The sequence below is a fragment of the Oreochromis niloticus genome, linkage group LG23 (genome assembly GCF_001858045.2).
Source record: "Oreochromis niloticus isolate F11D_XX linkage group LG23, O_niloticus_UMD_NMBU, whole genome shotgun sequence".
Classification (NCBI taxonomy): Eukaryota; Metazoa; Chordata; class Actinopteri; order Cichliformes; family Cichlidae; genus Oreochromis; species Oreochromis niloticus.
This window is the reverse complement of record NC_031986.2, coordinates 20,771,903-20,786,252: the sequence shown is the minus strand read 5'-3', so window position 1 is coordinate 20,786,252 and position 14,350 is coordinate 20,771,903. Positions and strand designations below refer to the sequence as shown.

General features: G+C 40.7%; 1 protein-coding gene and 1 long non-coding RNA gene across 3 annotated transcripts in view; one reads left to right on the top strand and one right to left on the bottom strand.

Annotated features, from left to right (window-relative positions):
- Positions 1-3,370: 3,370 nt before the first annotated feature.
- LOC109197022 (uncharacterized) lies at positions 3,371-10,617 on the bottom strand. Its single transcript, XR_003216398.1, has 3 exons — positions 10,393-10,617; positions 10,213-10,319; positions 3,371-4,587 (listed from the first exon to the last, which is right to left on the bottom strand). It is a non-coding gene; the product is annotated as an uncharacterized LOC109197022 (long non-coding RNA).
- LOC100702007 (fibronectin type III domain-containing protein 5) overlaps positions 9,746-14,350 on the top strand; it is a 45,673-nt gene continuing 41,068 nt past the window's right edge. For both annotated transcript variants that reach the window (XM_005452276.3, XM_025903063.1), the window contains exon 1: positions 9,746-10,279. In XM_005452276.3, the coding sequence (XP_005452333.1) occupies positions 10,195-10,279 (85 nt within the window). In that variant the 5' untranslated portion in view covers positions 9,746-10,194. The remainder of the gene's footprint in view (positions 10,280-14,350) is intronic.

Genomic DNA, 14,350 nt, shown 5'->3' with positions numbered 1-14,350 from the left:
CAGAGGGGTATTTTTAATAAGTCATTGTCATGAACTAGTTTTGCATTTAATATGTTAAAAACATACAAACAAATGTTTATACACTGTGTTTACCTTGTATTTTATGCTGAACCTTTAGCATTTGGGTGATATTTTTAAGCAAATATTGGATAGATTTTAATCCTGAATCCTCTAGATGGCATTGCCTTGGCTTCCAGTAGCACTGTGAGAAATCTTTGAGTCATGTCTGACCAGGATATGTCCTTGTGCATAAAACAAAGAGAGAGGACTGTTTTCTTTCATCTGCGCAATATCGCTAAAATTAGAAACATCCTGTCTCGGAGTTATGCTGAAAAACTAGTTCGTGCATTTATTACTTGTAGGCTGGATTACTGTTATGTATTATTATCAGGCTGCTTTTCAAAAAGCAAGCAATAGCAGCAATAGTATTAACAGGGACTAGAATGATACACTCACTGGACACTTCATTAGGTACACATGTTCAACTGCAAACATCTATTCAGCTAGTCACATGGTAGAGACTGTGCATTTAGGTGTCGATACACGGTCAAGATGACCTGCTGAACTTGAAACTGAGCATCAGAATGGGGAAGAAAGATCATTTAAGGGACTTTAAATGTGGCATGGTTGTTTGTCTGAGTATTTCAGAAACTCCAGGGTTTACAGAGAATGATTCAAAAAACAGAAAAATTCAATGACCGGCAGTTTTCTGTTGATATCAGAGAAGAATGGTCAGACTGCTTTGAACTGATAGGAAGGCAACAGCAACTCAAACAATAACTTGTGACAACCAAGGTATGCAGAAGAGCATCTCAACAGTAGCAGAAGACCACACTGAGAACTACTCTTGTCAGCTAAGAGCAGGAAGCTAAAGCCACAGTTCACCCAGCCTCATAAAAACTGGATTAATATAAGGTTGAAAAAATTTTGCCTGGTCAACATTCAGATGGTAGAGTCACCATTTAGCATAAACAGCTTGAAAGTATAGACCCATCAAATCTATATCAAACTGTGTGAAGCTATTGTGTCAAAATCTCTGCAGAATATTTCCAGAACCTTGTTGAATCTATACCATGAAGAACTAAGGCAGTTCTGAAGGGGTTCAAACCAGTAGTAGCAAGTTGTACCTAATAAAGTCACCAGTGAGTGTATTTCTGTCATAATAGCTTCATTAGATCCCTTTAAAATCCAAAATTTTATTTGAAATCCTTCTATGGAAGTATCTCTTCTATGGAAACAGCTTCCAATGTGGATTCAGGAGACAGACACTTTTCTAATCTTAAGATCAGGCTTAAAACTTCCCTTTTTGATAAAGTATATAGTTAGGGCTGAACCATCCCTTAGTTTTGCTTTATTGCCATCAGAATGTGCCTTCTCTCTCCCATGGTTTGTTTCTTGTCCACACATACCTATGCTCTCTTTTTCTTCCTTCTCTTTTCCCTCACCCTCTTCTGCCGGACATTTCTTTCTGTTAAAAGGGAGTTCTTACTCCCCACTGTCACCAAGTGCTTGCTCATAGTGGTCATTTAATTACTGGACTTATCTCTCTAACACTGTAGTGTCTTGAGATGAATGTTATTGTGAACTGGAGCTATATAAATTAAACTGAATTGAATGAAATAATGAAAAAAAAAAATACCTAAAAAGTAACATTAATGCTACCACTCAAATTCATTTTTAAGCAAATTAATTAAACCAATGAAATTACAAGTGCATGTTGATGGGAAAACAGTCTGCCAGTCTGCACACATATTTTTTTTTAATATAATTATGTGTGCAATGTTGAAACAATGCTAATATTTCACTCTTAAATATAATAGTTGACAGTTATTGTGGATTAAATTGAAATTCGGTGCATCCTCAAATCAGGTCAGATTCTTGACAAAATATCTGTAAAACTAAAGACCTTTCCTTCAGCTCACTTTCCCGTCGAATGATTTTGCTTTTTTTTTTCTGTCTTCTTCAGTCCTCGGCTCTTCTTTCCATTTCCTACTTGTATAGTGTCGACAAATCCTCTGGCTAATCCTATTGTGCGATGAGGCTTGGCCTTCATGAACCAGCCTCTCTTCACTGGATTTCTGTGCTGTGCTGAAGGAAAACATGATTTCAAGTTGGTTGACTCATAATCTTGGCACTGCCAAAGGACAAATGATTAAGTGCAGGCTGCTAGCGCCCCTTGGTGGACAGAATGGATACACTGAAATGCTGCAGGAGTAAACAAGAGCGTGCCACTGCTGTGCACCTTCATCTGGATTTAAAGCTCACCCAAAATCTGCCATTAATGACCCATGGGCATTAAAGTCAAAGGAGGGATGTACTGTCATTGCTATTATTCAGATTTAATTATCCCAGCACAAACACACAAAACCTGCCAAAGTGATTAAGAGCTGCATGGAAATATATTCAGGAAGCAAAATAATTAAATTCTTTGGTGCATCTTTAATTTTTAGGCCTGACTGAAAAGAAGCTTCAACAAAATTAGGTCAAATTTAAATATTCAAAGCCAAAAATCGGCTTAAAATGTGTCAAATAAGTTTACCCTGCATTGTGTAACAGTCAAACCAGAGGCATCTTTAATCCTTTTACTCTGCATACTCACTTAAGGGCTCTTCCCTTCTGCTTTTTTTTTTCCACGCAGCTGAAACACACATTTGCATTTTGCCATAAATAAGAAAGTAAAGCTTAATTTTTGCCAGTGAGTCCTCCCGGGAGCAGAAATGGAAAAGCAGAGCTCATCATCACATCTTTAATAAAGCAGCTGTGTTTTTAATAGACTGTGATGAGCGCGGTTGTTAGAGAAGTTGGAGAACCTTTGTCACATCAGCCAACTCCAAAACATCCAAACCCATAATCTTTTATTCAATACAGAGTGAAGGAAGCAGGCCATCTACCAATCAGAAGGCTGCGGTTTTGATCCCCAGGTTCCTCCAGTCTGGATGTCAGTGTCTTCGGGTGAGATACTGAACCCCCAGACTGCCCCTGATGCATCCATCGGAGCGTGAATGTGTGTGACAGAAAGATTGAATGTGGCTTATGGTAAAAAGGTTTGTAGATCTGTCACTTTTAAAGTAGTTTGTGCAAAAACCCTCAAAGTTGAGGCTTCTGCAGCAGCAGATTTGGGTTCTCAGCGTTTTTTAGTCATGGCTCTCACCAGAACATCACAACGCAGCGATTTGAAGTGGAAAATTACAATAAAATCAGAGCCTGCAATGTTTAAAACATGCGTATGGAGTATTTCACACAACTGTCCATTATCCTCACTGCAGCAATGAGCCAGTTCCAGTAAAAACTATGAGAAGCTGTAGGACAAGCAAACAGACAAATTCTCAGTAGGAAACATCGCCATCATTAAAAACGTCACACCAGCATATACAGTCACCAGCATATACAGTCACCAGCCACTTTATTAGGTACACCTTGTTACTATCCGGTTGGACCCCCTGTTGCATGCGAATCTGATTCATTATGGAAGAATTACACCCACTGGTCACTTTATTAGGTATACCCTGGTAATACTGGGCTAGACCCCTTCAGAACTGACTCAGTCATTCACGGCATAGATTCAGCAAGGTGCTGGAAAAATTCCTCAGCGATTTTGACATTGTAGCATCATATAATTTGATGCAGATGTGCTGTAAGCACATCACAAGGCAGGATGGATCCATGCATTCATGTTGTTTACACCAAATTGTGACACTACCATCTGATTGTAGCAGCAGAAATCGAAACTCGTCAGATCAGACAACATTTTTCCAAACTTCTATTGTCCAAGGTTATTAGCCAACACCTCAGTTTGGTGTTCTTAGCTCACAGGAGGAGCACCTGGTGTGGTCTTCTGCTGTTCTTGAAATGCTCTTCTGACAAGTGGTTATTTTAGATACTGAGGCCTTTCTGACACTTTAAAGCAGTTTTGTATTCTCCTCTGACCTCTTACATCAAAAAGACATCTTCTCCCAGAGAGAGACAAGAGTGCCAGAAAATCCCAGCTGATCAGCTGTTTCTGAAATATTCAGACCAACAACCATACCACATTCAAAGTTACTTAAATCACCTTTTTAATCATTCTGATGCTCAGGTCGTCTTGATCTATGTACCTAAATACCCTGAGTTGTCTTCATGGATTGGTTGATTACATATATACACCAGCTGAACAGGTGCACCTAAGTGTCCAGTTGGAGTTATGAACAACTGAATAACTGCTACTATGTGCTTCTTTTGTGGGGTGAAATAATCCTTTGTAGAGACATAAAATGAAGGCCTTGCAGCCTTTTTATCTGTGGCTCTTTTTGCTGATTGACCTCAGATATTTTCCTCTTATATGCTCGTCTATGTTGCTTCTGCAGGCTCTCTCTCCCCCTCCCTTTCTGGTCTTCTCTTGCCTCTTTAGATCAAAAATCTCTCCAGCAGATGATTCAGTGTTTACAGGGGGATCCCAGGGCGTTCCCATACCAGATGGGATATTTAAACCCTGCAGCATGCTTTTGATCTTCCCCACTTTTGTCTTCCTCCCAGTGGCTCAAAATAACCACCACAGGGAGGCGTCCTGGAGGCACTGTGAGCAGATGTCTGAATCACCTCACCTGGCTCCTGTCAACAAAGCAAAACACTGGTTGTGTGTCACGTTAATTAGTTTAAGTTACTTTAAGACATAAAACATCTTTGACTAAACTTTCACTTAATCCTCGAAAACTCCCCAAAAATTAAAGTAAAGAAATTTGTAACCCCACGTCCACACAACATACCAGCTCATTAAGGCACGAGGCAAAGCACATATCTGCAATATGACAAAATTGGGATGTACACTCAAAAAATGATCACCATCTTTACATGTTTAACTGTCATTACCCTGCACAGCTGGAAGTTTATTTTGCCTAAATTCCAGGCAAAACAAGGTGGTTTACTTTCATATTAACTCTTTAAACATTGAGATTTTCTTATGTCTCACCGCTGAGAAAGTGACATTAACGCTACCGAATGCCTCTCCATGTGGGTCATGCAGAAAGAGGTGAAACGTAGGCAAGACAGCACTAAACAACACATGAACGGCCTCTTGCTAGTGAGCAAGCGCACGTCTTTGCTAGGCGATCTTGGCTCAAGAGTTGACAGTTTGTCTTATAATCGGAAGGTTGCCGGTTCGAGCCCCGGCTCAGACAGTCTCGGTCCTTGTGTCCTTGGGCAAGACACTTCACCCGTTGCCTACTGTTGGTGGTCAGAGGGCCCGGTGGCGCCAGTGTCCGGCAGCCTTGTCTCTGTCAGTGCGGCCCAGGGCGGCTGTGGCTACAATGTAGCTTGCCGTCACCAGTATGGGTGGATGACTGAACGTGTAAAGCACTTTGGGGTCCTTAGGGACTAAGTAAAGCGCTGTACAAATACAGGCCATTTACCTCCACCTACCCATCACTTTGCTGTCTGGCTATACTCACTGTTTGCCGTACGACAAAAGAGGCATCATGCATCACGCTCTCCCAACTTTGGTGCCATAAACTCTTAGCTTATCGTTTATGGCACTTTGAGATTTATATTCTTCAGCAGATGCCACCCGATTAGTTTCTTTGTGATTTATTCACAGGCCTTCTAAGTTTTAGCTTTGCTGTCTAAGTCATGTTCATGGTCATAGTCCTTGTATCACTTTGTCCCTGTTCTCCCTGTTAAGCTTCAGTCTCATGTTAGGCATTCCTCTGTTATGTTACTTCCTGTTTTACTTTGATAGTCTTTTGGTGTGCTTTGTATTTAGTTTTCATCCCCGGTCTAATTATGGCTGATTAACTTCACCCGTTTTCCTCAGTTGTGTCTTGTGCTTCTGACTAACCTTCAGTATATATAAAGTTTGCCATAAGTTCCTTGCTGTGCTCACTGTTTGCTCTCTGTTGGTCTTTCCTCCGGTGTTTTCCAGTTTGAGTTTGTCAGGTTCTGTTACTGGCTGCCTTTGGACTTTCTGCTCTCCCAAATAAAGCTTTGTTTTTATTCAGTTCTGTTTATGAGTCTGCATCTTGGTCTAAATCTACACTCTTCATGACAACATCAAACTCAACACTACACTTACTTGTTGTCCCCACTGACGCGCCAACTTTGAAGCAGTTTGGATGAACTGCTGGAGACTGACTAAGAAGACACGAGCAGAAAGACTTCTTGAATTATTAGTAGGAAGAAGGGTTTATCTGCAGCTGAGTACATGAATTTCACTTTTCAAACAGGATGTGGCTCATTCCCAATACTGGTGAGCAGTCTGATTCTCATGCTGTTTCCCTGTATAATACACGTGTACTTTCAGATCTCTCCTTAGTTCACCCTTTCTGAGGTTTTTAAGACATTTGACTCTGTTTGATCCCAGAAAAGCTCGCGCTGCCTTTGATCTCGAATCAATAAGTTATGTTGAAAATGTCAACCTGTGTAGCTTTGCAGTGAAGTATCTCTCGCAGTGCTAAAAATCGAAATCTTCAGCTCAGGATAAATGACGAGTGAAGGCTGTCAGAACAGACAGCTGCTGCCCTACAGCATCTAAACAAGGACTTTATTAGAGAGGTATTTCACTGCTGGGTCCACAAGTATTTAGACCGCGACACAGGTTTCACGTCTTTGCCTCGGTTATTTTCCACAGTGGATTTCAACTGAAGCAATCAAGGTGTGGTCAAACAATCTAACAGCTTTAATATGCACGTTTTCACACAAAGTGATGTAATTATGAATAAGAGCTTTGCTTGTAAGTCTTTTCACATTCTTGCTGACATTGTTTATATGCATGTTTGAACAGTTTCTTTTTTTTAATTGAGTTCCAAATAGTTTCCAACTGTTTCCAGAGGTTCGCTTCAGATGAAGCTTTTGTCCCAAATCTGTTCACTAGGATTCAAGTCTTTGGTGCATTTTGCAAGTACCTGTCTCAGCAATAGACTCCAAAGCATACTTCACCACAGTGTGAGAACACTTTATGCCTACGACAAAGTTTTTGAGCTCTCATATTTACAGACAGAATGACCAATGACTTGGTGCAGGTAATAAAGACAAAGCACCAAATTTTGAACCTTCCCAATGTACTCAGAGCCTGAAGCTCATAAATATTCACATATTGAAGGTAAAGCTTCAGTAACTACACTAAAGTTAATGTATACAAAAGAAAATTAAAATATCAGCTGAAAATATCGATTGCTTCACTTCGAGTCAGTTATGAGTCTGAACAAAGTCAAGACCGTGTAAACATATCGAGCTAACTTTATTCTGACACCATCCAACATCTGGGAAGAACCATAATTGTGATATAAAGGCTTTGCAGAGGGCTGAGAGGCATGCACTCTGTTTACTGAGTAGGTTTTACAGCTTCATAGCTGCCATAACTAAAGCTTCAATGTAATATTGCAGAAGGAAGTCCATATATGTCCGTATACTCAGCTCTACCTCCCATAGTTAGCTTATGTAAAGGCAGCTTTTTTTCTACTTACAGTTTTAGGATAACATTGTTACAATGAGATGGCTTTATAGTGTAATTCTATAATCATGCAACACGGAATTATAGTATTTCTATGTAGTTGCGTCATTTTTTTCAGTAAATCTTTTAAAGAAAAAACTATTCTGAATTGTACATAATGTATCTCAAGAGACTTATAATTGAAATAAAGCTCTTAATAACAAACCCCAAGTCGCTTTAGAGTAGTGGTTAAAATATTAAAGGACAATTCTGTGGCCCGTGAAAAACCAGCATATCAATGAGAAACTATATTTGCCTAACTACAGTCGGTACTGTGAGACATAATGGTGCAGTTTCGTGGGTTCTGTCTTCCTCTGTGCAAGCTTTAATATGCGTTCATGTGTTGAAAAGTATTTCAAGTCATTAAATCCATACTACATTTTAGAAAATCACTAAATGGTTTGTGCTATTTTTGTTCAGTATTGCTTTATAAAAGGGTTAGGGCTGTTTGCATAACGTGTGATTCAAACATTGTGCAGCACACTTGCACGTGTTCTTTTATTTTTTCTCATATTTGTTTGTCGAAACTGCTTCTAAAGTCATGAAAATGCTGAAAACCTGGTGCAAGTTATTATTACTCCATCACATTAGTGGCTGTAAGGCAGCTGGCAATAATCAACTCATCATATAAAGAAAAATAACCATATTTGTTGTGTTTTATGTAAAAAAGAAAGCAAACAGGCAGATCTCACAAATTCATTTCCTGTAGAATAGTAAGAGGTTTGGTGTCAGTGAGTTTCTTATACCAAAGCGCTTCTAGAAGTAAGTCTTGGTAGTAATACTTGGTAGTACAGCCTCTGTATTGGCTAATCACTTGTCATTTATGAGTCATCAGCCAGTGGGCGAGTAAGACACTCAGCTGGAGCTTCAAAACTGGACTTCACTAACCAACAGTGTTGGTCAAGTTACTTGAAAAAGTAATTAATTACTAATTACTGATTACTTCTCCAAAAACGTAATCCAGTTTCTTTACTGATTATTAAAGTAACTAATTACTTTTGAAAAGAAGTACATAGTTGCTTAGGTGCTTTTTAAAAACATGATACACAACCTGAATAGGTAATAAACCATTTGAGCTGATAGGAAGGCAACAGTAACTCAAATAACCACCTGTTACAATCAAGGTGTGGAGAACAGCATCTCAACAGTAGCAGAGGACCACACCAGATGCCACTCCTGTCAGCTAAGAACAGAAAATTGGGGCTAAAATTCACACAGGCTCACCAAAGTTAGGCAATAGAAGACTACAAAGACATCACCTGTTCTAATACCATTCAGATGATATGGTTAGAATTTGGCACGAACAACATGAAAACATGGATCCATCCTGCCTTGTGATGTGCAGCTGACAAATCTGCATTAAACTGTGTGATGCTACAATCTCAAAATCCCCAGGAATGTTTTCAGCACCTTGTTGAATCTATACCACAAAGAATTAAGGTGGTTCTGAAGACAAAAGAAGGTCTAACTCAGTACTAGCAAGGTGTACCTAATCAAGTGGCCAGTGAGTGTATAGCTTAAGAGAAAAAAAAAAAAAATAGTTCCACAAATGATATTTCTTTTCTTATTTTTTTTTTTTTAAATAAGTTAACAACTATTTGAAAATTCTGACAGTCCTCAGTGGTTATGTCCATCTTTTATATACAGGCTATGGCTAAAGGTAACAAAACGGCAGCTATAGCTCGAATAGAAAACCAGTGAGTATGAGTCACAGACCACTGGGAGGCTGTAACTTGAATTGAGGGTTAAACAGCACCCAGTTTAAAACCAGTCAGAGGCAGATGGGCTCGTGGCTGTACTTGTTGATCTCTGAAGGAATGAATTCAGATCAGTGCTGCGAGGCTTATTACATAATCAACAGTTGGCACTTCAGAGCGCTCGTCTCTAGCAGCATGCAGGTTATTCCGCGAACAGAAACCCACCTCTTCGTCCTCTCCCTCCCACCCTCCCTCTCTCGCTCTCCTTCCTCCCCCTCCTCATCCTCATCATCCTCCATGCTCTGTGTAGTGACAGGATTTGTGTCGGTGCAGATCGGCTGTGTTTGCGGCTGACTTGAGGAGTTCCCGGCTGAAGCTCCTGCACACACACACGCACACACAGATATTTTCTGATCCTCGGAGGTTCCCCGCAATCTGCCAGATTTTTAAACCAGCCTGCGGTTCTCCGGATGAGACGGGACCACCTTTTGGGCTCCTGCGTCCTCCTGTGAGAGACGTCGGGAGCCTCGGCATCAGCCCCACCGTCCTCTTATGTATCCACACGAACCCCGAATGAGCGCAGTTTCTCCTCATAAATGACCGAGCTCCGACCTTCCACCTGCTGCGGAGAAATCTCCGACATTTAACCAGAAACCGCAAGACACGGAGACTACCTGTTAGCTTCTCCCACCCCCTCCACCTTCTCCTGCTCCTCCCGGCTCCGCTCTGCGCTTTTCCGTGCCCTCGGTGAGAGAGCAGAGGCTGGGATTTAGGCTGCACACCTACTGACCTACTTCGCGCAAGTTGGGAGTCCGACCAGTGCGGTCTGGCAAAACTGTGCCCACCACCAGCAGCAGCAGAAGATGACGGGTGATGTAGAAACAGTGGTGACCCCGTGGCGAGACCTTCAGTAAAAAAGCAGCAGGGGGAGGTGGGGTAAAGGAGGTGAGAAGGTGAGGAAGAGAAGAAGGCGTGCAGAAGGAGCCAGAGGTGGTGGTGGTGTGTGCGTATTTGTGCGTGGAGACACAGGAGGAGGTTATGACCGTGTCTCTTCACCTGGATCTCGGGCTGATGCTGCTGCTCCTGCTGGCCTGCTGGCAGACCCCGGGGATGGTCGGAGGAAGTGAGTGTCCCGTTTTCCTTCTCTGTGTCTCATATTTAATCTAAATATAAGAAACTTTAGGAAATTGTGACAGGATTGGTACAAACAGCTGGCATAACTCACATAATGATTACATTTTGCGGCATGATGGGACACAGGTGTTTGAACACATGGCTACCACGCTGTTTCTCTCCATTTAAGCTAATTTGAAGCAGCTTTGTCTTTTTTAATCACGCTCCATTCAAAACTCCATTGGAAAAACATCGAATTTTTAAAAAGAGCCTGATGTCCTTGTTATATCTGAGCAAGGACAAGAGCCTCGTCTTGCTTTGGCTCTCGAAATACCTCCGTCTGACTGATAAGAAGTAAGAAGTGGAATGGTGATTTAAATGCAGTGTTAAAAAACAAAAAACCATATATATGTATATGTATATGTGTGTGTGTTAATCGTGATAAAAGAAGAAATAGGAAGAGAATGAGTCCAGTGTGCAGGCACTAGGTCTGCATTTTGCACAAAAAGCTTTTATTTTTCTTTATTTTCATTCTTTTGTATGATCGATACTGTTCACGTGGTGTTCTGCACAGAAAATGGACAGCTGAAAGCCCACACATCATCATTTTTAAACTGAAAAAGTTTGCAAAGATGCCAAACACAAATAACAACCATCAGTGTAAATACCGTGTGGGATAAAAGAGGGAAAACCTGGATGTTAGCCTGTAAAAACTGGCAGTATATGCAGTAATAATAAGCTGTTGGCCCGGAAAGATGATCAATATTTCGTTATCATCTACAGCTTTAAATATGTGACAGCGGTGCGACTCTACATTGACTCACTGCTTTGTGTGTCCACCTGTTTGATTTGAGGTGAGTGGAGCGTTTGCTGCGCTCTGTTTACGCCTCATATTTCAACTAGACTAACAGCTGTTGTAAAAGTGCCCCAACCTTAATTGAATCCCTATCAGGGGATTAGAATTTCAAAGCAATCTCTCTCTCTCTCATTCCTCCTTTGCTCTGTTTAATTAGCTGTTGCAGGAATGCACCTAAATCACCCAGACCACTGGTCACATCCCCCCTCCTCTGCGCCTTCCCGTGAGGTTTAGTCCAAAGTAGCCTTTGGCAAATAGCACCGAATTAACATGCTTCTATTTGGATGAATACCAAAGAGCAGCTAATCTGTGCTTACAAGGTTCTGTATCGATTTATCCAATGAGCTGCTGTGTCTTTATATCCCCCCCAAACGGCCTTTACCTGCTCAGCTCACGTCACAGACGTCATGTCTTTACGGGAGCTCATCAACCACGCTTCATTTTCCTGCTCTCTGCCACCCATTAATTTTAAATGCAGATTTCCAGTCATGACAAACAGCTGCGGGAGGAAGCCTTTTTTCCCTCCTTCACCATAAATCACAGACAGAGGCACTTCAGGAAGCGACCGGCATCTTATTTTAAAAAGATTGATTCATGACTTTGAAGCAGCAGGTGATATTACACCTGGTTATAGCTTTGTGTAAAAATATTTGTTCTATGTTTTATGAGATTGAAAATTGTGCTTTTTCAACAAAAGGCTTTGGCTGGCAGAACAATCTGTGTTCAGTGTGAGTTACATTCTTAACAATGCATTACCCGCACACGGGGGACTATAATAAATGAGCTGCTTTGTCCTTTATGATTATGTATGTTCTTGTTTTATAAGTATCTTGTTTTGCATACCTTATATACACACAAAGTCCATAAAAAGAGGTGGATGTTAACTTATCCCAGACTCTGAGCAGGATTATAAGCAATGTTAACTGGCTGAAGAGTCTTCAGTCAAATAAAAAAGATTTTAATACTGAAACAAATGGAATTTGCTCACTGGGTGTTAAACTAGGGACCAACCTGAATCAGAAAATTAAAATTCCAACATATGCAAATCTAAAATCTTTGCTCAACAGGCATGATCAGTCATTTTTGATCCAATTTATATCTTTGTTTGAAAGTAAAAATTAAAAAATGCATCCCGGGGATTAGCTCTGCCAGGACGGCCTCATATTAGCTATTTGCTGATATATCAGTATTAGCCGATAAATTGAAATCTAAAAAGCAAATGATGTTGAATAGTTTCGCACAACGCATGTTTGGAAGACCACAAACGACAACCAGCTGCCAACCCGAGCAGTTTCCGGCATAAACACATAATCAACCACTTTTTGTGTCAGTAAAACAATTATATCATATTAGTGTTACGACATGTTAGTAAGAACTCATAAATAACTATCAGCTAATGTATCGGATTTTTAACTTTCCTATGAAGGTTGGACACTACAGGGGATTATGTGGAATGAGTTACATTACCCACAGTTAATATTTTGTTGTGGTGGTGCCGTCATGTTCTCATTCTCACCACAGATTGAAGATGGACGTAGTCACTGCTACATCTCCCGACAGTTAGTGAAGTCCTGTTATGAAGCCTCGAACTGAGCATCTGGCTCTGAAGCCACACACTGCTCGGCTCACGACTTGTGCCTGACAAGTCATTTAACGTGTGACAAGTCTTCATTTGAGCATGACCATTTCTTTTTGCTTTGTATGATTCTGGTCTGAAATGCTGATTTATCAGCTGCATCTCCTGATTTCAGGAATCTGGTGTTGCTGCTCTGACAAAAAGAGATAAAGGTCTTATTTTAGAGACCTACCGAGTCTGCCTTAGGAGGCTGCAGGTTTGTCAGCTAGGAGACAGTGCATCGTGTGTTTTCATTTTGGCTTATTTTGTTCTTCACGTGCTTATTTGTTTTGTTTTTTCAGTCACCTTTAACTTTTGCTTTCAGTAGTTAGCATTAGGCACTAAAACCTGACTCGGTTAGGTTTAGGAATGTTGGCAAATGATGAGTTGGGAGTGCCAGATCCTTTTGCTCGATGCCACAACCCTGTCTGTCTGGGTGCACACTCGAAAGGACACTTCATGCATGAACCTGGATGCCTGTGGTTCTGACAAAATAACGATATGCTTGGCCATAGGGGCATATTTGCATCACTGCAACGGATGCTTGACTTCCAATACTACACTGTGCTCTCCTTCTCCTACATGGTTGTATAACCATGCAGAGGAATAGCTTATGTTGACTGTGAGGTCCCAGATTTCAACAAACACTGGAGCTAATTTTCCTCTTACGAATAAAGAAGATGCTCCAGCAAAATGTGTTTCTGAAAACCTCTGAGGCAAGAAATACGCATCGCTGAATCAGTCGTCTTTTCATTTTAACCAATTTTTGCTTAAGTTGTCAACCTTGAAATAATATCCCACATCTAGAATGACAGAATAAAATTAGAATATATTATCCCAAGTCTTATTTATTAAGGAAACTGAGAAAACAGTTACAGGTCAAGGAGTGTTTAGTCTAAACTAATTTGGATATTAAGAGTAAATGTGGGCGATGTGCAAGGTCAGTCTACTTACATTTTTCCAAAAATTAAAATTTAAAAACGTGCAGGTTTGTGTCCTTTGCTTAAGCTGCACATGCACATGCTCAGCTGATATTTTGAATAGCTTTGGGGGACATTTTAGTCTTTGTACCAGCAGAGAATTCAGCAGAGGCCACTTTGTTGCTTTATTTGGCATGCACTCAGTGTCTAGTTCTGATTGGCACTACTTCAATATGAGTTTGTTATTGCATCTGTACTCTACAGTGATTACAAGCTAGGGTTTCTAACAGAGGAAGGAGAGTATTAGCCACACTTTTTAATATAATGCAGTCCACTGTGACATCACCAACAGCTCTGACCTTCATTATAAACTTATAGTTAAAAGGCCAGTGTGTGTGCTCTGTAAAGGAGTCGATATATTTGAGCTTTCTTTATCGCGTGGCAAAGATCTTGCCAGCTTACGTGGGATATGGCTAAAAAGTCTAGCCAAGTAACTGGACCTAAAACGACAATATTTTTAGTCTGTATGCTGTCAAAGCCAAGAATAAATTCCCATTTGCAGTTGTGTTTCTCTCTGTTGCATCTCACCGCTCCTTGATGAAAACCTCGGGAGTGAGACGAAAGCTGTCCTACACGGGTCTTCAGAAAGGAGAACAAAGCAGAAAGCTGAGCATGGAGCTCGTAGGGGGA